Genomic DNA, 24,968 nt, shown 5'->3' with positions numbered 1-24,968 from the left:
TTCTTGTTAAGTAACATGAAGTGACTTATACAACTAGGAAGTCAAATGCATGGCATGGTTTAAAGTACTCAGTGGCCTTTGCATTACTGCTGGCAGCTCAGAGAAGAGCTTCCACAGCTGAAAATTATTAACTGCCTGTTGGGAAAATGCTAAGTAAATACAGGATAGTAAAGAATGGTCAGTTTTCACTCCTGGAATGAGTTAAAGTAATACTGACACTGTTTTTCACTTTCAGCTTTAACGGTGATTTGATTCCTGATGTCTTTGGTGTCACAGGTGATTCAGATAAGCCACAGATACTGATAGGCGGGTAAGCTAAGTGTTTATTAGCGTGAATTTCAGTAACTTGTGAGTTCTCTTCTATTTAGTGACACAAGACTGGAGCTGTGTGCACTCGAGTCTTTTTCCACATGTATATACGAACATTTTATTACATCACCTAATTGTGTTAGGCTGTTTATTAAGAAAACATTTGGTATGCTTCATGGGTTTCTTAAAAAGATTTTTGCAAAAGGCAGTAACGATACAAGATTGCATGCCAGTGATGTCCTCTGTATTGCATTTTCTGCTTTAAGGAGTACTTAAGGCCATTTTGCAGCACTCAAGTGTTGTCAGGAGTTTTGTGTGATGGAATTGCAGTGGAAGGAGCTAAGTTTTTGATTGAAGTTTCTGCTAGCCCTGGGATTTCTAGTATGGGACTAGCTAGCAGCTGCTGGGATAAAAAGAGGTTTAATGGGGAATCTCAACAACTGGTAAGGAATATGAAAAAGAGTATTTTTAACTCTTAAGAATGCTCTAAGATTTAACAATTTTGCTGTTAATCTCTAAAATTAAACAATAACATTTGACAATGAATTACTGGGGGGGAAAAATCCAGGACTATGCTTGTTTATTCTTACAGGGTTGGACCTTCAAAGATTTTAATTCTAGCTTGATATTTTGCAGCTTTTAAGTGGAACTGGATAATGTCTTGAATGCTGTTTAGTAATGCTAACATAGAAACTTGCAGCTCCCTGTGTTGCATAAGAAATGCAGGTGTTGATGTAGCCACTCATTCAAGTTCCTGTACAATCAATATTAGTTTGTTCTAAAAGAAAGCCTTAGGAATTCTTTGTGTTCCCATGTGGTTTTCTTGAGCTATTGTTTTAAGAGGTCTGTTAACACAGGAGAAAGCAATCAGATGATTGCTCTGTCTCTATAGCAACTATACATCAGCTTCTATTGTGCATTTTCATGGCCCCTAAGAAATGTTTTTGGTTTATTTTCCACCATCATCAAGTATTACCTTGCCAAGTGTATTTAACAAGTCTATACCTGTTGCTGATTACTGGTGATTTTCATTTCCTCAGAAGTGATTTGGAAGTAACATAGGGCAAGTAGCATTTAAATTGTAGTTGAAAACTATATACCCTTCTTGGCAATGTGGGTTTTGTTCATTAATCCTAAGTTGAATTTCATTGTGTTTTTTTTAGTAGATGGCTCGTGGAACAGAACTTTCACTTTTATGACACCTTCTGAAAATAACAGTAGATATTGAAAAATTCAAGTTTTGGAAGAAAGGAAAATAGGGGTCAGATGTTTCTTTTTTTTTTTTTTTTGAAATCTTTTTACTAGTAAGTTGATACAAATGAGCTGACTGAGGTCAAAATAAAACTGAGCTGTACGTAACTACATGTCTTACATGGGGGAAAAAGCTTTATTTCATTGCTCAGAAAAACATTTTTCCACATCAAATTTAAAAACATTTTAAATTATAGTAGAGCTGCTTAACTTTCTTAACTTACTAACTTCAAAAACAAGTACCTCAGAAGAACTAGAAAATACTTCATTATTTCTGTAAGGGGGCAGGAGATGGTTTTAGTTCAATTGTGCTTTTCTTTGTTATTTTTCTAGTTTATTTTTTATTCTAAACTTTCAGGAAAAGACAAGAAGTTGTATCACCTCCTTGGGAAATGACATCGTTAGCATATAGTCTATCCTGTGTGGCAGGCATGAGCTTATTTCAGCAGCATGTGATTGTGTCCATTTCTTTCATCTGTTGGTCCAAAGGACATTTCTTAAGTACTGATAGTAAAACTGCAGGAGGAAAAGGGAAGGGAAATGAAGTTTTTCAGGATTTCTAGTGGTGGAATCCAGGCTGTTTCACTTTGTGCATGATGATGCTTTTCTGTACGAATAAACTTATTTTAGAAAGTTAGTATAATCTCACTGAAGCCTTTCCTCTGTGAATCATCTTTTAGAAAACATTTCAAGCAGTTACTTACTACTCATTTAGTGTATTGTAAGCTAAGTTGTAATGTTCATTTAATGGTAAAAGAATGCAATTGATGTTCAGTTTTGTTGTGTTTGTTGTTTTTTTTAAAGGTGTATTTATCATGGTTAAGTCTGTCAGCACTGCTGAAATGCGCTGCTTTTCCTTCTTGCCTTGTAGGAACTTATCGCGGCACGCTGCACTGGACACCCAGAGTAGAATGTATGTGCCACACTCTCATGCATTCATAGACTTAAATAATGACTTCACAGCTGGTAAGTCATAAAAGTGCTAAATACTTTCCTAATATTATTTATCACTTTAATTTGTTAAGTTATTGAATTATTAATATACAGGTTAAATATTAACTTATAAATTATTAACTTATCACAATATTATATATTGTATGTATCTTTCTAACATTTGGGGCGTTTTCATTGACAGTTGTTCTAGAATGCTCTGTTCAGTAACTATGACCTTGCTATTTGTGATTTTTAATCACTACCTACACTTCAAATAATGTTGTTTTTTAAATAAAAAAAAATACCAGAATGAATAATTTTCTGTTTTATAATTTAATGAATAATAATGCTTGTTCTCAATAATTGTTTGCCATCAGAACATCTTCCTCTTAGAGATGTTTCTCTGCTATTCAGAGTTTGCAGCTCTGTCACTGCTTACCGCACTTCCTCCTTTTTCATTTTGAAAGTAGTTCATTCAGAGACGTGTTTTCAACACTGGACTTAACTCATGATTTCTTTCTTAGAGAGGTCAATGTGATTTCGTTCTGCTTTGCTATAGTTTATTCTAGCACTGAGAAAACCACATGTGAGACTTACTCTATTACAACCTGAACATTCCTATAAGCTATTTATAACTCAGTATACACAAAAAATACTGGAGACAATTTTGTTGTGGTAGATAAAAAAATGTATTCTTGTTTTGTGGTGATTGATGGTTTGATGGTGATTTTGTTTTGTTTAATGTTTGTTTAGGTCAAATATGTAATGCATCTTAGCCTTCAATTAACAGATATCTATTTATCACTTCTGTGGTTCATATCTCAAAGCATATTTAAACACCTTGATAAACTTCATTTACTTTCTTAAAACACTAAATGGGTTTTGAACTGCTTTCTCTTTTGCTAGTTGTGCTTTATAGATCAATTCACGTATGGTAGTTTGGGTAGGAGAGATGATTTTTTTTCCCCTTTTTAGTATTATGGGAGTGAGAGAGGAAAGAGTTCATAAACTTAATTAACATGCTTTTCATTTCTAGGGATTAAGTTAATTACTTCAGTGCTTAGTCAAACTGTAATACTCATTTCTGGCACACTGCTGCATGAAGCTGTCAAGTGGAAATTCCAACTGGAAAATTAGGTATATGGTTGCTTACTGTAATCAGTGTCATGTCAATAACCAGTGCTAAGGCACTTAGCTATATACACCCTTTGGAATTTTGTCTGGGCAGCGAAGAGGTTCATTCCAGGTAATTTTTTAAAGATGAGTATGTGGGCATATAAGTTCACAGGTACATAAAGGTAGGAACTCCTAAGTTATTCCTATGGATCAGTCACAGTTAGAGTTTTGGCAAGTGTACTCAGAGCTATCTATGACAGCCAAGTTAGCCTACAAAATGTCAAGAAAGTTCCAGTTAGTGCTGATGATACATGGAAAATTTATCCATTCAATACAAATAGATGGCAGTATCTGTATGGGGAGTACTGGGAGCTGTTATTTTCATATCTGGATATGTGAATAGAAGCTTCTGGGAAATCTCCCCACTCAAAGACACAGATTTTTCTTTCCTTCTAGCAGCACAAATACAAATCCTCAGGCTGGAATCTATGGACCAAAACAGCCTGTAAACTGTTGACAGTTATGTTAGAGCAATCTAAGGAAAACTTTAAGAAAAATAATTCATTCTGAGAAAAAAATATGGAAAAAATATTGCTATTAAATTATTTTCTTTGAAGTAACTGTTTGTTAGTAATATGGGAAGCTGCTTTCGCTAGCCCTATGAAAGCTAGATCAGCAGTCAGCAAAGCATACGTTGCAGAAAAATAATACTTTATCAGTGATATTTGATATTTCATGGCTGACGTGTTATTGCAGGACTGCCTGCTGCCAAAACAAAAAGCCGCCTGGTCCTGACTGTACATTTATGGCAGTTCGCTCTCATCTGCTCTAGTAACTGTATGAGGGAGAGGGTGTGGAACATGATTCATTTTCACTTGAGTTATTAAGCTGATGCAAGTTATCACGGAGCTTCAGGGTTACCAGAGCTAGTGTAAGCACGGAGAGAAAATAGACTCCTCTTTCTAGTAGCAGCAGATGTACATAGTTTGCCTATAGTCAAGCATGGAATTGCACCTCAGGACTCATTGTTCCTCTTTAAAAAAATATATATATACTTGTTTAGTATCCTCACAGTGTCATCTTTAATTTGTGCTAGGCTGTACAGAGTTTGGCAGATGACTCATGGAAGTAATGATGAAAGTAGTTCAGCTCTGATGTGGTTTTGTTTACTTTTTGTTTTGCGTTTAGTTAAAAACAAACAAACAAAACAACCACCAACCCATATGTAACTGCATACCTGGTACTGGCAATAATGGGATTCCAAATGCCTTCTGCCAAACAGTGCCAAAATAATGTGCTGAAGTGTGCACACAACCACCCTGTGCCCCTGCGCAGTGAGGGTAGACTTCACGGGGCAGTTCCTTGTTTCTCCTATTTGTTTAGCTCTGTCAGCGTAGCTGGGGCAGCACAGCCTTATGGCACCAGGCAACATTCTTGCTGTGTTATTTCTCAGTGCAATCTGTTATTTGTTGGTTGATCGAGGCAGAGCTAGTGAAAATGAGAGATTCTTGTAATAATCATAACATGCACTGCCATTCTTGGTTAGGAACAAAATTTGTTAAGGATAGGTTTTGGTCCATGTTAAAATCCTATTAATTACAAGGGAGGAATTGATGAGGATGCAGAAGTTTAGTCTGCATGCTGAAGTCCAAAAGACTTAATACTATTACAGCATTCAGTACTGCTGTGGTGCTTTTTAACTGAAAAAATCAAGTCTTTACTTGTGACAGTGCCACTGTTTATGATTATGAAGATAAAAGCCATTCAGAATGCCCAGTGTTCACTTTTTTTTTTTTAAGACATTTTTCTAATGTTCTGAAATGTTTTGGGGGCTTTGTATTGTACAACAGATGCAGCCAATTCAGTGGTTTTTATGCTAGGCTATTTTTGGTAACTTCATTACTATAAAAAGCTTAGGAGATTTAAAGTGTGCTTTATGTTAAAAATAATAGTAATAATAAAATCAAAAATCCTCTCTGAGCTGAGAATCTTTTCTGCTAGTTTATTGTCTAATCCATTTTCAACCTGCCAAGATATAAACACTCAAAACAGATTTTAATTGGCACATTTCTCCTGCTCTGGGTGCAACAAAGTCAAATCGTTCTGATTTCATTATATGAGAGCATGTTCATGAAGATGTTTTTAATCCCTAACAATGCTTCATGAAAGGCTAACTGTGTAAGGATTTTACAAATCCAAAAATCCACTAACCAGAACAAAGATAATGCTAATCTTTCTTGGTGAGATTTAAACTATGTTGTTTCAGATAGTAATGCTGCTGCTGTTTTTCAATTAAACCATCATTGTTCTATTTTTATCATTTTTAATTCGGTAAGTAAATTTAACTTGGGCTAGGAATATTAAATAATCCATGTAGAAATATGCAGTATAATTTTTTTCCCGAAGGGTTTGTTTGTGCTTTGTGGATAAGAAAAAGATACAAATTTTTTAAGCATCCTCTTCATGCGTACAAAGTGTGTGCTTCTCCAGGGAAGAGTATCTAGTTCACAGAATGGCTGCATTTGGACAGGGTGTCTGAATCACACAGAATCACAGAATCACCAAGGTTGGAAAAGACCTACAAGATCATCCAGTCCAACCATCCTTCTATCACCAATAGTTTTCACTAAACCATAGCCCTCAACACAGAATCTGGAATCTGGAGACTGTCTAGTTCAACCTGCCCAACACAGGATTAGAGCAGGTTGTTTGGGGTTATGTCCAGTTGTCTTTTGAATGTCTCCAAGGACAGAAGCTCTGCAACCTCCCTGGGCAATGTTTTCTAGCATTTAACTACTCTGACAACAGAAGAAGAGTTACATTTAAGTAGAAGTAGTTTGAAATAGTTAAGTGGAATTTCTTGTATTTCAGTTTGTACCTATTGTCTTTCATTCTGTTAACTAGGTCCCAACCAGAGAAGAATCTGGCTTTGCCAGACCTTGTCTCTACGTATGCACATATGTTATCAGAAAGCAATTTAATTTTAAATATTGTATCTTAATGTTTTTAAAACAGTACAAGAAGTTGTATAGTATATAATGTAGTGCTCATTTTCAACTCATAGTTATACTTCATAATACCTCAACCTTAATAAAGTCACGCGCTTCAGTAGTGCAGTGTGCCTTACTGAAGTGGTACAAAAGAAATGTATGGCCTTTGAAAAATGTTCTACTTGTTTAAAAACAACGCTGAAATTAACATTGAACTTGAGATAAGAATAGTGACAATTTGTGCCCTTTGCTCGGTTTATCAGTATGTGCATTTCAGTGATGTAGCTGAATCTTTCTTCAGCAGTTCATTAAAGAGTTTCATAACTTAGTGAAAAAATAAAATGTAACTGGGTAAAAAACACTCATTTAACTGTGCATCCACATATGAAGTTTGATCATTTTTCAAGAATGAAAGTATATTTATTTCGAAGTGTGATGGTGGTGTTTTTCACCTCGGAATTTAAATTTCAAGGTCTTAATGACTTCAGTGTGGAGCAAATGATAAGTACATGTAATTGCAGGGTTTTATAGTTCTAGACGTATGAGACACTGGCTATATTTTAAAATGTTGTATTCATTTGCTTTTTCCCAGCTTTATTCCAGAACCCATTTTTTATTTGTGAAGGATCTGAACTTTCAGCCCAGACATTTGAGGTCAAATTGCATCTTACATCTATGTCATATTTTCCACATGCCCTGAAATAGACTGAAAGATGAGAAAAATGTGGCGACCTTTGTTAGAATGGGGTTACTGGGTGTCTAGGAGTACATAATCACAGTTATTAGCTAGTTTAAGAACATAATCTTGAAGTTAATAACAATAGGCTTGTCTGGACAGATTAAGGTGTGTTTTATAGAGCAGGACTGCGTAAATGAGCATTTGCAAAGGACACTCCATGAGTAAGAGACCTGTCTTAAAAATGTCATATCCTCAGGCTGGAAGGTAGACATCACATAATGTAAGTATTTAACTCTTACAGCTTCCTGTAAGATAAAAAGTAACTTCCTTTTGCATTCATCCTCTCAGTTCAAAGTTGATAGGAACTCAGTATTTCTCAGAAATGTGAATCAGACGTGTTACTCAAGAGATGGAGGTAGTACTGTTTCACTGAGTAAACAGTGTTCCCAAAATGGTCATCATACTGAAAACTTTACAGTTGAAAAATGTAAAATCAGAGATAGAAGTATTACAGCTGGAAACTGAGGCCAAGAAGAGTAAAAAGCACTTGATGAAGGACATCCAGAACTGCTGTATAGCTGGGTACTGATTAGAAAGCATCTATTTCAAACTAGATAACAGAAAGATATTTTGGTTTTGTCATTTTTTTGAATCAGTCAGCAATTTCAGATGAATAACTTGCACCAAGCAAAGGCTTAAATTAAGCAATTGAGCATAGATACTAGATAAATACTGATTAAACTGTCTTAATGTGAGCTCTCACAGGTAAAGCCAGTGCTGTCTCTGAAGACAAAATTTTTAGGATAGTATTATTTAGCTTTGTGTGTTTTTTCTTTTTTCTTTTTTTTTTTTTAACTTGATGGTTGCTAATTCAAACTTACTAAACATTAGATGTTCAGTTAGGGTTATTGGTTTCTTTCTTTCTAAGCCAATGTATTTAAGTACTGTTACAAAAGTATTCCTGATGAACCTGTATTTACAGTAACTGTTAAGCTTACAAGTCTTCTATTAAGAAATAGGCCATATCTCTGCAAATATTTAAAAACAAAAAAAGTTCAAATCTGAGAGGAAAAACTACCTTGGACTCTTAATCATACTGCAGCTTCTATCATGGTGACAGATGTATCATTGAGTGCTATGAAAGATATCTAATGTACTAAATATTTTGTGCCTTATTTGGTTCTGTGATTCAAAAGTTTGGAAATAGTGCTTTTGCAGCCTGTCTTGTGTTGAGCACCAGCACATGGTGTGCATAATTGCACATTTCTGGAACTGTTTTGAGATAGTGAAGGAAAAATCATAAATTTGATTTTGGGAAGAGTAAAGTGGAAACAGTCATTAGTCAGAAACAGCTTGCTATAAGCTAATTGCCAGTCTCTTTACTGGTTTCTGAAGGTTAATTTTCTTATATTATTTTGCTTTAGGAATCTAGAAACCTCATGTCCCAGAACATTTACAATGTGTTTTCACTTTGATTCCTATTTATTTTAAGCACATACATGTAGACAGCTTTCTTCTTGGAAAAACATTCATCCAGTTCTGAAGTCATTTTTCTGTGTAATCAGTGAAATCTTGATTCTGAAGGTACTGTAAACCTTGATGTCACATTCTTATTCAGTTAGATATTTTTTGGTGAGTTGCATCTTGATAGAAGGTAGTAACCCCTCTGCATATTATGTATCATTAAAGCTTATTTTATGCAGTAGATGCGTGCTTATTTTCTATCAAAACAACCAGGCTCATTATGTTTGTAAACAAATTATCTAGCCTTTTAAAGCTTAGCTCAAATGACATTTTAAAAATGTGCAGTGTGTATATTTTTGTGTATATACAGGAATGTGTGCACACTGTCTTTGTTTGAAGTCTTTTCAACAGACATTCTATAGAAGCTTTGTGGGTTTTATGTTTATTTTAAAAAATATTTCTACTATTTAAAAATTAGTTACCTCTTTGAATTTCCCGCGTGATGTGGCCTTCTGTTACCTCTTATTTCTCTTGGTATTGGGCACTGGCAGGAACATGGGCAGTTCCTGCTACCTTTTTTAAGACAAAACCAGAGTTGGTTAAATAACTAACTACGTGTTCTTTTTATGCTGCTGCAATTGGTCTGTCTTTGCCATTGCTACTTTAATTATATTGATGGGGTAAGCTATAAATAATAGTAAGTAAGGATCTCTATAGAGAAGAGACAGCTATTTTATCTTGTTTTGGCCGATCTTTCTAAAAGATTACCACCACCTTTGCTACCTGTTTAATTAAAATTACCATAATGCATTTTCTTTTTCAAATTTGTAATTATATACTGATGTATTGATATATTAATGTTTTTCTATGGGAATCAGTAACTTCATAGAGGTGAGAAGTAAACTGGTTCTGCCCAATCAGCATTTAGTTGATGAAGCATTGAATGCAAAAATAGATTTGGAAAATACTCTTAGCACTGAAAGTGGTTATCTTATATTTCTTGAAACAATATTGTTGGCTTCATAATGAGAATAAACACGTCTGAGATGTCTGAGAACTTGCAATTCAAGTACTAAAACCCATAGGAATAGTCCCTCGTGGTCTGCGTATTCAAATGCATATCTGTTCAGCATACAATTACTTTAAGACTTGGTGAAAGAGGGAATAGCTGTATTTTGTTTAGACCTTAGACTTTGGGGGCATTTAATGATTTTTAATACAGTTGTCACTTAACCATCCTGTCAGTGCTTGAGTTTTAGTTCAGCACATTGTTTATATTTACCAATATGCACAACCAGACATACCCACAAGTAACTTCCAGTTTAATGTTGTGCATGTTAGAAATACACACAGACAACCGCGTTCTTCAACATAAATCTTTTGAGGCACATTTGGCATGTATGCATGTTTTTTCTATCTGGTTGATATCTTATTTTGTAAGGAGGAGGCTCGGACTTGATGCATTTTGATAGTGTTTAAAAAAATATGAGCTTTTCCTCTTTATTAACCTGAGTTCTGAAGCAAATGTGAAATGAAACTGTAATTTAAGAATATTGCTTATGCCTTGGCGGTTTCTGAAGATAACTGTAGTTGCTGAAGGTTTTAATTTTGCAATAAAGCCCTCTGACATTAAACAGAAAGGTCAAATCAGTTATTAGTGAAATGAACACTCCATCTATAAATAGTATTGTTTTTTATAACTCTTAAAAGTGAACAGAAATAACAAGCTTAATTAAAAGTGAACTTGAAGCAGATTCTGTATAGACTGCCTTTGTTGCAATTTCCTAGTAGTGCTAATAAGTAAAAGTAATATTTGGAAGTAGGTTTTGTAATACTGTTTGCTTCAGTAAGATTATCTGAATTATTCCAGTTGGGCTGAAGTCTTCTAAGCTGTCTGTCTACCTCTGTGCTGAACTTGTTCCAACCTTAGTTATGCTTACTTGGCCTCTTTTACCAACTGAAACTGGTTTAGTACTTGGTAAACTAAGGCAGATTTTCCCAGAATGACCTAGTACTTGTCTTGAAACATCCTTCCTGAGAGACAGTGTGGTCATTTTGCTTTTGTTGTTTTAATTAAAAACCTACATAAAATTTAGCCAGCTTGAAACTTGTTTTGGAAATATCAGCTGCTTTTTTTTTTATTTTGTCTTCCTCCTCCTAACCTGCTATTACTGAGATCTAAAGCATCCATGTGTAGTGAAAATTGTCAGGGATTAATGAAGCTTTTCGTTCCATGCAGTCAAAATTAAAAAAAAAAAAGGTAGACATTGTAGGAATAGTAGAAATGCTTTCATGTTCAAGGAGTTTAAATCCTGTTCTGCATTTTTAATGTATCTTTTGTGTGGAATTCCATGTTGTGCCAGTTCTAATGTGCTGTAATTGAATGCTGGATGCTCAGCATGTGATTTCTACTGGGCGTCCTTATTTTAAGTCGTCTGAAACCCTGTAGCAAGAATGCTGTAGTTCTGGTGCCCCCAAATGGGTGATCAAAACTGTTAGCAGTTGTATGATGTCTTATGAGATGTACTACACAAAAAAATTGTCAGCCGTGGTTCTAACTCAAGTTATGCATGCTTGATGTTGAAGTTATTTCACTATATGCAGACGTATGTGTTGTGGCCTTGGCATCAATACAAGGTAGATCTGAAATCCCTAAAGCTGATGCTTTCTAATTGTATAAGTTTTACTGATCTTCCTCATGAGGTTTTTCATTCATAACTGGGCTGTATTTTGATACAATGCCAAAACTAGCTGATCCCATCAAATAAAGGTGGGTGGAACCACAGTCATTCCTATGTAATGCGCTTGTAGTTCATTAATGCTTATTAAATTGAAGTATTGCTGACTTTTGTCACCAAGTCACTTGTTAGGGAAAGTGAGGCTGTGAATAGAATGCTAGTAGCTGTGTGTCACAGCCTCTGCCAGATGTCTTCTGTATTATATGTTTGCTTACATTGGTTTTCAGTCTCATGGATCTAAAATGGCAGGTAGCCTCCTCAATTCTTTAACTTACTGGTAGATTGTTCACTTCCATTTATGAATTTTCTTCTTACTTGCATTGTTCTTGTTAACAACTCCCTGGGGGTAAATGAAAAGTAACAAAACATACTTAATGCAAACACACTTCTCTTTGCATGTGTTTAAGAGATACGCTTCCTCTCTGATGAGAATGCTTTTCTTACTTCTAGCCATTCAGTTACACTGCAGGCATTAAATTTTGGGAGACCTCCTTGAATCTATTGTGAGCATCTCCCACCATCCCAGTGACCAAAGACTTGACTCATCTTTCTTATGTCATGAAATAAGAACAGCAGAACTCCTCCTGCAGACCTAGTGTAGTGGTCCATCCAATGATCCCTGTGCTCTTTCTCTGGCAGTAACTCCTACTGATGGCCAGACTGATTTTCCTTTTTTGATTCTGTGGTCCATTTTCATTGTATATGTCCAGTATCTACAACTGTCAGAGTGTTAAAGATAAATCCATGCCTATTCTGTTTAGTATCCGTTTATGCACTGATGATCTAATGAAAGTATCCAGAGTAACATTCTTGTATTCTGCAAATAATATAGTCAATAATGAGCTAGAGTTTATTTTATTTTATAACCTTGGGTTGTAAATATCTGGTATTGCACTGCTGTTGGGTTTGTTAGCAGTTGAACAGAGTGGTCCAGCACACCATACTTGATCTGTGTTTTTTCAGCTTATAGATACGTGTGTGCAGATAGTTTTGTTTTCTTCAGCTGAAGTAGCTACCACAGCTGCCTCCCAAAGGCAATGTGGCAGCATGTCTTTAAACAAGTGACATTTCCCTGGCTTTTGTAATATGAAATACATTCCTTGTAGGAAGGAGGTGTTCAATTTTCTTGACTTTGCCAGAAGCAGAACAGAATTGTTGCGGTTTTCAAGATGATTAGTGTATTAAAATACAAAAAGTATAGAAATGAACTGTGTATGCTGTCATGCCATTCAAGTACTAAACATACATATCCTATCACGTTTGTTTGTTCCATGTTTTTTCCTGCAGCCTTCATATAGTAAAGAAGGTAACAATGATAGACCAAGGAAAGTAATAGCAACGGTTGTAAAATACACCTGCTGTGGACGCTTCTCCTTTAGAAAGGAGGTGCTTGCATATTGCTTGCTATGGTTATATGGGAAAATATACTTACAGATATTAAATACGCTTATTGAAGAAGGAACCATTAAGAAATAGTTCTTGTTCCTAAGCACCAAAAGCATACGTGATAAAGTCAGAATCTTAGATAGGTTAGGTCTGAAGTAACCTTTGGAAATTGTGTGATCTAAAAGACTGCACCAGGAAGAGTTTGTTTTTTCTAAGGCTTGGTTTCTTATAGATATTTGCAGTTCCAAACTATTCAAGTTTGTATCTTGTTATTTGGGGTGTCTCAGTTGCATTGTTTGAGGTATTTTTACACTGCCATTGCAGCAAATGCTTTTATGCTTGCTTTGAAATCTGTTATTCTTGTTCTAAATGGAAGACTTCTTTCAAATATTTAAGCCCTGCTTTTCTTCGGTGCCCAAGAAATTATTCCCAAAAATAGGCATGAGAATTTGAGATATGCAGTTTCTAAGCAGGCTTAAAGACAAAAAGGACAATTTGTATTAACATACCAAGTTGGTTCAGCTGGTTCTAGAACTACAGGTGATGTTGCTGTAGTGTTGTTAGCTTGCCTTAAGGGATATCTCAGCTTGTTTCTTTAACTTTGGAGCAGTGTGGCACTAGCTCATCTGCTATTTATGGAAGATGATCTGCAATCCTGATCTGCCTTCGTGCTTTTACCAGCACACTGTAATATGGCAGTAAGCTTGAAGCTGCCTTGGTGCCTTGATTCCACTAGCTGTATATAGAGTTACAAGCCTCAGGTTAGCGGAAAGGAGGGACAGAGGAATATATCAAAGAGAAAAAAGGGCAAAAGTAATTTAATTGCTGAATATAGATGCTGTTCTGAGGGCTTTCTTTAGAGAGGGGAGTAAAGTTCGGTGTGAAATGGACATGTTGCTGAGTTTAATCATCGTAATGCTACTGTAGCAGGTGATATTCAGTACCTGGTTTGTACTGTGGCTGAAAGCTTTAAATCTGTGAACACCTCTATTTTCTTAGCCTAGTAAACATTTTAGACATCTTGAATTATTGCCTTTGTACTAGCTCTTTGTAGTTTGACTTAGATTTAGTGTCGTGATTTATTCCTCCTACGCTGCAGATAGCTAAATGCATTCCTTGTATTTATTACAGTATGACATACCAGCCACTGTGGTGTTCTCTCCAGTTCCCCCCACCTTTTGTTGTTTATCTGAAAGCAACTTTTGAGTCTGATCCTCACATCTAAGATTTTATATACCTATTCTTCCTTGTCTTTCTATATTGTTTCCATTCCCTTTGCAGTTACACTTCTGAGTATTTCTATATTCTTACTATGAAATCAGATTAAGGAGAGGGAAGGGCAACAAGGAGACAAATATAATCTGTTTCTGACTGAAAACTGAGGGGAAAAACTGGTTCTTTTAAAGCATAAAGGAAATCTACCTCAAACTACTTTTTTTTTTTTTTGCACATTTTTATAAAGTAGATGCAAACATGTGTTAGAGTATGCACGGGTACTCCATTACAAGTAATTCACTCATATTTGAATGAGCTGGTAGTGGCTGCTGCTGCAGATCATGATGGGTGTGCGGCTTACTTGGCTGTCCTTTTTGTCCAGTCACTGCTGAGTGCTTAACTTCCTGACACTTGTTTTAATCTGTCTGGGCTAAACAGTATGGAATTGACAGTATGTCAGACATGGCCATTAAGCTCTCTGAGGAGCAGTAACTGATGCATTTATTCTGTGAAGCACAAATGAAAATGAGATATATTTCTACTTATGAGTAGTTTAATTCATACTAATGTTTATGTAACTTCCCATTAATATGTTAAGAACATTCATTTCTCTTTTCTATATTTCTTCTAATTTAAGGATACTGCAGGTGCTACAATATTTACCCATTGAAGGAAATATTATTTTTTTGACTGGGAAGTTGACATAGCATACTGCTCCGGCATAGGCTTTTACAGTAAGAATGAAACTCCATATAAATTAAGTGAAACCCCATTACATGTTGAATTAATTGAGATAATGCTGTTTCACTTTTGCTATTCTTACTTTGAACAAATTTTGTTTTAACCTTGGATGATGTAAGGAGCTGAGGACTTCATAGTACTTGTAGCATAACTCACATCTGCCTTTGTATTTGTACTTCTTTCCTCCCCAGAAGTGTAACTGTGTTGTGTTTATTTAACCAAGCAGTTGTTCAGAGCTGGGCTTTCAGCATAATACCACTAGCTGAATTTTGACTTGTGTTAGCAGTTGTGTCGTTTTGTCTAATTCTGGAATAGAGTCACAAAACATGTAAGCATGGCATTCTCCAGTGGGAATGCTGTATTCATGCTCCCCAGGATCTCTCCTAGTGCAGAGGATTGGGCAGGGAGAGGATTGGCTTGGCAGATAAATGTGAGAGGTCAGATCTGTGAGATGTGAAACTGAGTCAGAGATGTTTTGGGAAAACAGGTACAGTGCCAGTCAAAGTTCCTGCTAATGATTAGCCAACCGATTCTATTTTTTTTAATCAAATACTGTTCATATGCTGTATGTTTAAATAGAACATGGAAAGACCTGTTGTCATAACCTGTATATGGTATAGCTCATAATGAATTGCAAATTATAGTACAGGTTACAGCGCAGGCATACTACTGCTATGTAGAATACTTATTTGAAACTAAAAAACTCTGTAAAAAGATGTAAAAGCTCCAATTTTTCCATATTTTCCTCTCTCCTTGTCCCCCACCTATTCAAAGCCCCCCAAATGTATTATTTGAGTATTTTTATGGTTTAGATCCATGTTAATGAACAGTGTTGAACAGACCTCCTTCTACATGCACAGTTATCACAGAATTATAGGGACTGGACGGGACCTCCAGAGATCGAGTCCAACCCCCCCTGCCAGAGCAGGTTCCTGCACCAAGTAGGTGTCCAGGCAGGTCTTGAACATCTGCAGAGAAGGAGACTCCACCACCTCCCTGGGCAGCCTGTTCCAGTGCTCCGTCACCTCACTGTAAAGAAGTTCTTGCACATGTTTGTGCAGAACTTCCTATGCTGCAGAATGTACGTTTGGAACTTATAAATGCTCTCTGTCTTCGGACTGTTTTCATGACTTCTGACTCTCTTGAAGAAATGCTTAAGCAGCAATAAAATTCATTCCAATGCAGCACATTATCATGATAATCCTTTTTATGTGAGTGCTCTAAAGGAAATTGCCATTTCGCATATTGAGGAGAATAAAATTAAACTGTACAGCTTTCACGGTACAGGATAGGGAAGAAGGAACCTGTAAACAAAATCTTTCATTTTATTTCATGTGGGGTTTTGGTGGTGGTTTGTGTTTGAGTGTTTATTTTTTTTGGGGGGTGGTGGTGTTGTTTTGTTTGGAGGTTTTTGTTTGTGGCATCTGAAGCTCCTTGTACAGCTGTCCACCTGCTTATTCAGTAGAACCTGAGGGTATGGCGTTATCTTTTAAATGCTTTAAATTCATCTTTTTCTACTCAGAGTAATCATTGTCTCCCATCTCTGATAGTATTATTTTTAACCGGAGAGAAAAGAAGGACAGTAGAACAGAAAACAAGTGCTTAAACCGAAAGGATGGTTTTCTTAAAATCATTTGTATGCTACGCTTCATCCTTTTTTTTTCTTTTGACATCTTTAATACACCTCTTTGTTTCCCTTCTCTTGAATGAGTTCTACTTTAAGCAGACATGATCAGATAAATCCTCTAAAGCACTCTTTCATACTGTTGTAATATTTAAGAGAATTTAAGTGCATGTGAAGCCTGAAACATCTTTTTTTCTTCTGCAGTCAAGAGTGTAGATATTGCTTAACTTAATGGATCCAAAATAAAAAGATGATGGGTTTTTATTTTAATTCTGACTTACTAAAAATGCAGTGATGCATACTACTTTGTTTGAAACCTGTTTCTATCTTTATTCTTAAGAAATGTTCTTCAGTTAGTGTGAAATATTTTATTTCTCTTGTTTTTATTCTCAGACTTATTCCTTACTACCTCAAATCCTGACATTCAGTTTGAGACTTGGATAAATAAGGTAAGAGAGAAGACTGAAGTAACCATGATACTCAAATGCAGAAGCATCAAACAAAACAATAAAAGGCTGTCTGATGTTCCTGGTTTGAGGAACAAATCACTCAAGATCTTTTACTCAGCACAAGTTTCTCTGCGGGTTTTTCAATAGGACTACAAAGGAAAGCAGACTACTTTCAGACGCTCAGCAGGACCCCTGCTGTGTCATCAGCTGTTGTAGGAAGTTACTAGCACTTAGCACAGTGCTTTCTGATGAAGTGGCCGATCAGATTTTTTTGTTCTTGTTGTCTCAAAGATTTAATCTCTATAAGCAAGCTTTCTTAGAACTGTGACCAGATCATGGGTGAGATTTTGTGGGACAGAGGTTCAGAATCTCACTTGTAACCATTAGAATACGTACACAGGTTGCAACTGGAAAAATTGCAAGTCCTACATTAACCAGATATCACCAATGTAATTCAAGGTTGGGCAGGAACAGATCAAGTAATTATTTATTTATTTTTATGTACTCCGTTGTTAACAACAACAAATAACATTAATTGATTTGAAACTGGGTGCATCCCTTATGCTAAGTATGTTCTCGAAAAGGACTATTGCTAGCAATATCAGCATCTATGCATCAAAAAAATATCTTTTGTTATTACAGAAAATGCTTACTGTGTTTCTTATTGTCTAAGGAGTGAATCTTTTGAGGCCATATGTACCTGAAAACGTATCCATTGTATCACAGTGAATCACTGTGAAATTGGGAATGTGGTCTCGTCACGTGTCAACACGGCCATCTTCAGCCCGCTGCTGACATGGAACTATGAAAAGCTCATCTGCCAGAAATTATCCAAATACTGACTTTGGCATAAGTAATGAAAGCTGTATTGAGAAACATTTTTAAAGCAGTGGATTACTTTTATTTTTAGATCTTTTAATTCTTAAAATCTAATACTTGTATTTTATACAAGCAGTGTTACTATTGGATTTCCATGGGACTCCTTGAAGGATTAGAACTGAAAAAAATCTCCTTTTCCAAACGGCATTTTTTCTGTAGCTACGTTTCTTATCTATGTAAACTATTCTTTATTTCTGTGTTTGTTTGTTTTTTGTTCAAAAATGAAGCTTTGTCACTTGATCTGCAATTCACTTTCTCCTTCATCTTGTTTGATAGGATGGGAACTTCTCTAAACCTGAAAAAAGTAAAGCAAAGCCTAGTGGTGCAGTGGTTGTTGGACAGTCTGTATTTGCAGATTTTGGTGAGTGTTATTTTTTAAAAACTACTCATATTCCAAGTGTTTCTTTTTCACAATATAGTTAGCTGTTCTACATCAAAGAATGAAGCTGTTTAAAGTATGTTTAATTCTAAAGTTATTTTCTGTTTTTTTTTTGTTTGTTTGGTTTTTTTTTTTTAAGATTTTAAATGTGTGACTGTAGATCCTGAAAATTCTGGGAGTAATTTATGAATAAACACAACTAAATTTGACTTCAGCTATTTCGGTGCATTCTGTGTCATACTTCTTTTCTGAGGGCACACTTGTGAATGTGTACTGTGTGTTTCATGCATGGTACAAATATCAAACCAGTTATTACCAGTTATCTTATTTTTGTGATTTTGTGGTTTTATTGTGTTTGTTTTACCTGAACCAGGCAAAACTGCCTACAGTCCATTATGGCCTTTCAATGTGTGTGTTCTGTTGCAGACAGCAGGAAATGTTTATTTTGTAATTCAAAAAATATTACTTTTGCGTGTGCTCTAAACTAAAATAATTGTGACCCAAGAGAAAATAGTTCAGGACTAATTCTGCTGATGTTACTGAATATCAATTTTTTTTAAAGAATGAATTAATTCCTTATATATCGCATTTCATTGTGAGACTGAGCCTATCTTTAAACATAGCCCAGTGTTAACTTTGTTGGATCATTTTGACTTAAATATTGAGAATAAAGAATGACCATTTTTTAAATTCAAAGTCAGACTGCATTAGCCTAAGTTTCCAGTTCTTTCTCTCTGCTCCTACTTCCAAGTATTCAGAAAAATTCTAGAACATTTCCAAAAAAAAAAAAACCCCTGTTTCCTGACGTTCATCTGGAAAACATTTCTGCTGGTTAGCATTTCTTAGTCCTTTCTACAGCAGCTGTGAATGAGTTTACATATCACTAGGAAGTAAAGGTAAAACTTCAGCAGTGCTTTAGGTTCTTCTGTGAAATTCTTACCATGTTTTGTGAAATCTTTTATTGTTTATCTACAAATACAAGCACTTAAATATAAATAGTACATCTTTTGCAATTCAAAGTACTTGTAAATACGTTGAATTTTTTGTAACTATTTTTCAAGCTCATGTTCTGATAAATGTCTTAATACATGTTTAGTATATAGTGGATATTTTTTTTATGACACTGTGTAAGGCAATCTTTATGTAGGATATATTCATCTCTGCGTTGGGTAGCTAATAAGTCCAAATGTTTACATAGAAATTTACCATAATGAGATCTTAAAAAATCCTGAGGCATCTTTGCAAAGAGGAGTATAACTGGTCAGAGATCAAAACTATGATTTTAAAGAATGGAGTGAAGTGGTGCACGCTGACAGAACAGTGCAGTGCGCTGTCTGGATTTGGTGCAGTCAGGGCTGTGGAAGATGGCCGGTGTGGTTGTGCAGCAGCAGGGAGCTGCCATTGGTTTGGAGCTCCATCACAATTTGTAGAATGCTCTGCTCAGCCAATTGTCATCGAGCAACAACATGAGACAACAGGAGAACAAAATTTCTAGTAAAAATACAGTGAGGGAGAAGATGTGTAAGGACTTGAGAAACATGCAGAAATAAATGCAGAGGGACAGTGAGTCTGGCAGAGAGAACAAAGGTAGGTAATAATCCGTGTCATCTACGGAAGGAGATGCTGACTTTTTTGGACCTGGTTATTCTGGGAGATCTCAATAATTTCATCTGCAAGAGAGAACTCTCACCCACCCACATCCTGCAGTATGTCTTCCTCAGCATTCTCATTACCATCTTTATCTTTGCAGATGAATTCACATCACACAAATCCATCCAGTGTGAAAGGGGCAACTTCTGATGTTGTTTCTTTTTTCCACCATCTCTTCAAAGGTGGAACATATTTGGCCGGATCTCTTGCTACTCAGGTTTTTCATGAAACTTTTAGAAATGCTGTTCATTAGACATCAGTGCATTTCTTGGCTGGTATGAGCTGATGTTCTCAAAATCATTAGAGGAGACATGTTTTTGTTTTGTTTTGCTAAAGGATTAGCCTTGGGTCATTTGTAGGTCACTTCTATGCTCTCTTTTTTTTCTAGAGCTTTTCATGGCTGAGCACAGGTATGTCTTTCAGTCACTTATAATTAGTGTGAGAAAATGAAGCGTAGAGAAAACTGATGCAAGGCCTCCTATGTTTATGGAGCGCTTAAAGGATAACTGAAATTTAGAAGACATTCTAAACTGGCAGTATATACACAGATACAGAAAAATGACCTCTGTGTTGAAAAATGACTCTGTCATATTCTGTTCAGCTGCAGAAACTGAAAATTTTGTGGGAAAAATAATGCAGGTATCTGTTGTCTTTGTTTTGAGATAAAGAGGTCTTTTTAATTGAAACTGCATAGGAAAAACGTGGCTTCTAAGTCAGCTTTATACAGTATTTGAGAGAAAAGGATGGAAGAAAGTTTGGGGGACTTAGTGGGGTTTTTGAGGGATTTGGGGGGATTTTTTTTTTTTTTTGCTAAATGCTTTGTGGACTTTCAAGTAAGGGTTGGTTGTAAGAGGTTTTAGATTGCCCTCTTGGCTTCAGAGAATAATTTGTTTAAGAAGTTTGAATCTCTGTGTGTAGAAGATAAGGAAAAATTGTCACCTGTAATTATGTCTGAAGGAATAAACTTGACAGAAGCTTAATATGGATTGTGAATGGCTGTATCCTAGCTGGAAACATTTTGATGAATGAAAATAGGTACAAAGAGATTTGTGTTTCCTCATTTCCGTCATTGATGTGCATGCACTTTCTAAGGATTGTGTTTGAATCAGGCATTAAGGTTGCATGGATCTTCCCATGTCAAGATGTTGCTGATGCATGCTTTAATTTTCTTGAGGAAAAGGAGTGCTGTAAGTGTGTGCATGTGTATTTTGATCAAGGAACAAAGATTATTCTGACAGTTAAAAAAATACATACAACTATGATTTAGAAATTACTGCTTGAGAACTACTGTGGCTTAAATCACAGTTGAATTCATCCTTCTGTTGTAACAGTTGGTAGGAAATTGAATAATGCATCAATTTTTTTAAAATTCATCTCCCCAGAATTTCTCTAAAACAACAAATAATCCTTTTCTTATTGAAGAAATTTGTAGAGAATTCTGAAGTACTAAAATAGTGTGTATAAGTAATGAAGATATATAAATTAAATTCCATGCCTTTCTATGAAGAGCAGTCTGATAGAATTTGAATAATATCCCTACCACCTCCCCAGAAATTCTACCTAAACCTAAATGCCTGTACCTAACTGCAGTCACCCACTTGGCTATGTCTGCACATTTCGAGGTGCTTCAAAAAGTAGGCATTTATTGCCCAAGGTCTGGGTGTAGTGAGCTGAAGTTAAAGGAAACGCCTTATTATGAATAGTTTATCAGACTTGAACATCTTTTTTCAGTTTTGTTTCAAAAGTGATGAGAAAACAATTGCCATAAATCAAAAGGAAGTTTAGTTATGAGGGTTATGATGGTTTGCAATTTTAAATTGTATTTCGGGGCTCTGTAATAGCACCTGAAAAAAGTTTCACTGGCTAACAAATCAGAATAGCAGAATGAGAAAATGTAAACGTAAAAGGTTGCACTACTTTTTGCCTAAGTAGGTTTTGTCAATGTGTATGATGGGCTAAGCAGAACCCACCATTGCTCTCACACCCTGCGCACACTGTGTTCACTATTAAGACTGTTACATTCTCATTCCACGTTGCTTTCTGCATTGCCTGCCTCTTTTCTTCCCTTTTCTCCATGTTTTCTGCATCTCATTGCTTATCTACAGGGCTCACTGTTCCACAGACATCTCAAAGAATTACTTCTCTGCACTTTCAATTGTTTGGCCACTTCTTACTTAACTGTGTGCACATCAGACTGTACAGCTACATCCAGTCCAGGCAAGAGCTTGGGAGTACTGTTTCATTTGAGCTGCCTGCTTTAGCTTTAATTCCGATTTTCCTGTTTGTGCACTGTTGTACTTCTGCAGCCCCAGGATTGTGATTTACGGATCACATATAGATCTTAAAGTGTTTTGTTAAAAGGGTGAGCTTGTCTGACATTGTCTGCTTCCAAAATTTTCATTTGATCTTTCCTTTGCAGCTGTAAGTTTGAATCCATTATTTGAAGAAGAAATGGCAGAAAATAAATAAAAGGAGATGTATTTGAGTAAGGTCTTGACTAGTGGGTGATTTGGGATAAACTTTGCTTTTTTAAATTAAGAAAGCAAGTTGAGCAATAGATATTATTTTGATAAATGAAGCTGAAAACAATAACAATTAGATGTTTGTCCAACCTTAGCACAAAATATTTCTAAAGCACTCAGATACTGAATTTCGTTTTTTTTTCCATGAAAAAATGTATATTTGCATGTGTCTAAGGTCTACTACACTTCCACATATACTTATTTATAAATATATGCTATATATACTCACTTTAACATTTTCATTTAAAAAATTGACAAATGTAGGTATGTGAATATATTTTAATGTAGTGGACCACAACTTGTCTAAATCAAAACCTCTCAAATAAGTAGCACCCCCTGTTATGTCACAGCAGTGGTTTGTGTATTAATCTGGTCAAAGAACAGTGAACGATCAACAAAGTTGTGTTGGCCTTTTTAAAATAAATCAAGAATGCTTTGTGACATCTCTATTACAAATGGTATTGCAGTTGGTTAAGGCGAATAGAGCTGGGCAGTAGAGAATTCTGCACTTATTTGGCAGGCACGTTACTCCTACAAGTAAGTGCTCTTCATTCATTATTACTTTTTCTATTCTTCTCATGTCACTATGGTAATTGCAGTGCAGTGGTTGCTATAGCAAAAATGATTAATCCTCCGTTGCTGTTGTCTGTGTGCTAGCAGAGGCTTTTTATACAATATGCGTGTACTCATTTTAAAGGAAATAAAAATGTTGGAATTCTGTTAAGTAACTACAATTAAAAATTGTTTTCATAATTGTATTTGAAATTTTGGAGAAAAAATGATTTGTTTAAGAAGTGTAAGGATTTTAGTGAAGCATTCTGAAAACTAGACCAATTTTTTTCGAGCAATGAAATGAATGTGAACCGTATCTGGACACACAAACCTGTTATTTTCTTGGTGCACTGAAGATAAATGAAATGTCTTAAAGAGAATGACCCAAAAGCAATTAGCATAGAATGTTATGCTGTTGATACAGTCTAATCATTCATTTTTATCGTGAACTAATTTTATAACTGCTGTTGACCTATGGTTGGTTCAGTGGAGATTGATAAATCATCCTTTCTGATATCTGACAGAAGAATTGAAAGGTTTCATTCTTTGGTCATTGATTTTTGCTTGGTTTGGTGAGGAGATAGGGGAAAAATTGCTGTTTAATTGTGAAGATCTTTCCAAAAAGTAACTAGATGATATTGTTGATAGTGTCCTCGTGAATAAATACCATAATAAATACATCTCAAACTTTCTCAGGGTTGCATTTAGCCAGCTTTTTATTTGCTTTTTTTTTTTTAGTTGCTGCTCAGTTGTCTTTGTGGTCTTCTCTAACTTCTGAAATCATATTATGTGAACTTGCTTTTTGACAAAGCACAGATTGGGATTATTAAAGTTCTACTGAAGTATTTCAAAGACTTAAATCAATTTTTTCTTGTTTTTAGAATCTAATCATCCAACTTGTAATTATAAAACAGCTTTCTCTGTTTTTCTGCTTACCAAGTAACCAAGTTTTTCATGTGTCTTTCTTGAATGTTAGATGGTAGTAATTGTCATTTTCCTCACAGGTGATGATAGCTTGTTACTGCCTGCTCATTTTATTTAAGCACTATAACAGAGCCTAACCTTTGTTTTTCCTTAAATTGCACTATACAAAACACTTCTTGTTGAGAGATCTTTAGTTTATCGCAGACTTTGATTGTCCTCCAGCCAATATTACCTTAATTGTGCTGATTTTATGCCTGTGGAGTTGCATTACAATTCTCCTGCTTTTACTTTTGTATCTCAACTTTTGTTTAGAATATAAATGTCCTTATGTTTTTCCTTCAGAATGTCAAGTTACGTATCAAACAAAATGATGCATTTTGCTAAATGACACCTTTACAAAGTACTTGTCCTTTGAGCACTGTGTTCCTTTAGCCGATAAAAGGACCCTGTGAGATTAAGATGCAGGAAGACAGTACTTATGTGTTTTGAAATACTCTGCAGCTGAGGAAAACTATAATTACTGTGATAAGTGTAGGTGAAAATATGTTTTAAAGAATACTGAGGCACCTTAGATAAGGAAGTTGGTTTTGTAATAGATGTGCTTTAGTTCATCTGAAACAGTGGTATACAGAAGCATTTCACATTAAATGCTGTTGGTGTTTGTGCACCGTCAACTTCCAGACCATAAACTCCAATCCAAAAAGTCATGGTTTTTCCTCACCTTGACTTGGATACCAGACATAATTTTTGTCCACATAGTTACAAATGTAGCTCCAAAGCAGTGCTCGTTTCTGGGGGAAAAAATGTTTCCCAACTTGTGATGTGTTCTTTCACATTTTGCTAGAAATGATGACGTATTTTGGGGGATAAAAAAAATAAGTGTTGCATAATACTATTTTTTGTAAAACGGGCTTGTGCATTAAGAATTAGTTTGCCTTCTTTCCAATAATAAAATTATAGGGGCAGTATGCATGCTGTCTCTATCTTCATTCCTTGTTGAACAACTCAGCATTGTAGTTTTATTTCACAATATTCGTGGTTAATAGAACAAAATCTCCGTAACCAAAATGTAGTCATATGGGTGCATTTCCTTAAATGGTGTAAACCAATCCCCCGTGCTGCAACCATTTGTTAGCAAGTGAAAGTTTGGTACCACGTGCTTTTTAA

General features: G+C 35.5%; 1 protein-coding gene across 2 annotated transcripts in view; it reads left to right on the top strand.

The window, feature by feature from the left end:
* The window catches only part of ITFG1 (integrin alpha FG-GAP repeat containing 1), a 69,418-nt gene that overhangs the window by 5,903 nt on the left and 38,547 nt on the right, over nt 1–24,968 (top strand). For both annotated transcript variants that reach the window (XM_048958756.1, XM_048958757.1), the window contains exons 5-8: nt 236–310; nt 2,432–2,526; nt 16,840–16,895; nt 18,051–18,135. In XM_048958756.1, the coding sequence (XP_048814713.1) occupies nt 236–310; nt 2,432–2,526; nt 16,840–16,895; nt 18,051–18,135 (311 nt within the window). The remainder of the gene's footprint in view (nt 1–235; nt 311–2,431; nt 2,527–16,839; nt 16,896–18,050; nt 18,136–24,968) is intronic.

This window comes from Lagopus muta, chromosome 12 (genome assembly GCF_023343835.1).
Source record: "Lagopus muta isolate bLagMut1 chromosome 12, bLagMut1 primary, whole genome shotgun sequence".
NCBI classification, from domain to species: domain Eukaryota; kingdom Metazoa; phylum Chordata; class Aves; order Galliformes; family Phasianidae; genus Lagopus; species Lagopus muta.
Note: the sequence above shows the minus strand (reverse complement) of the source record. Positions and strands in the feature narration are given on the sequence as shown.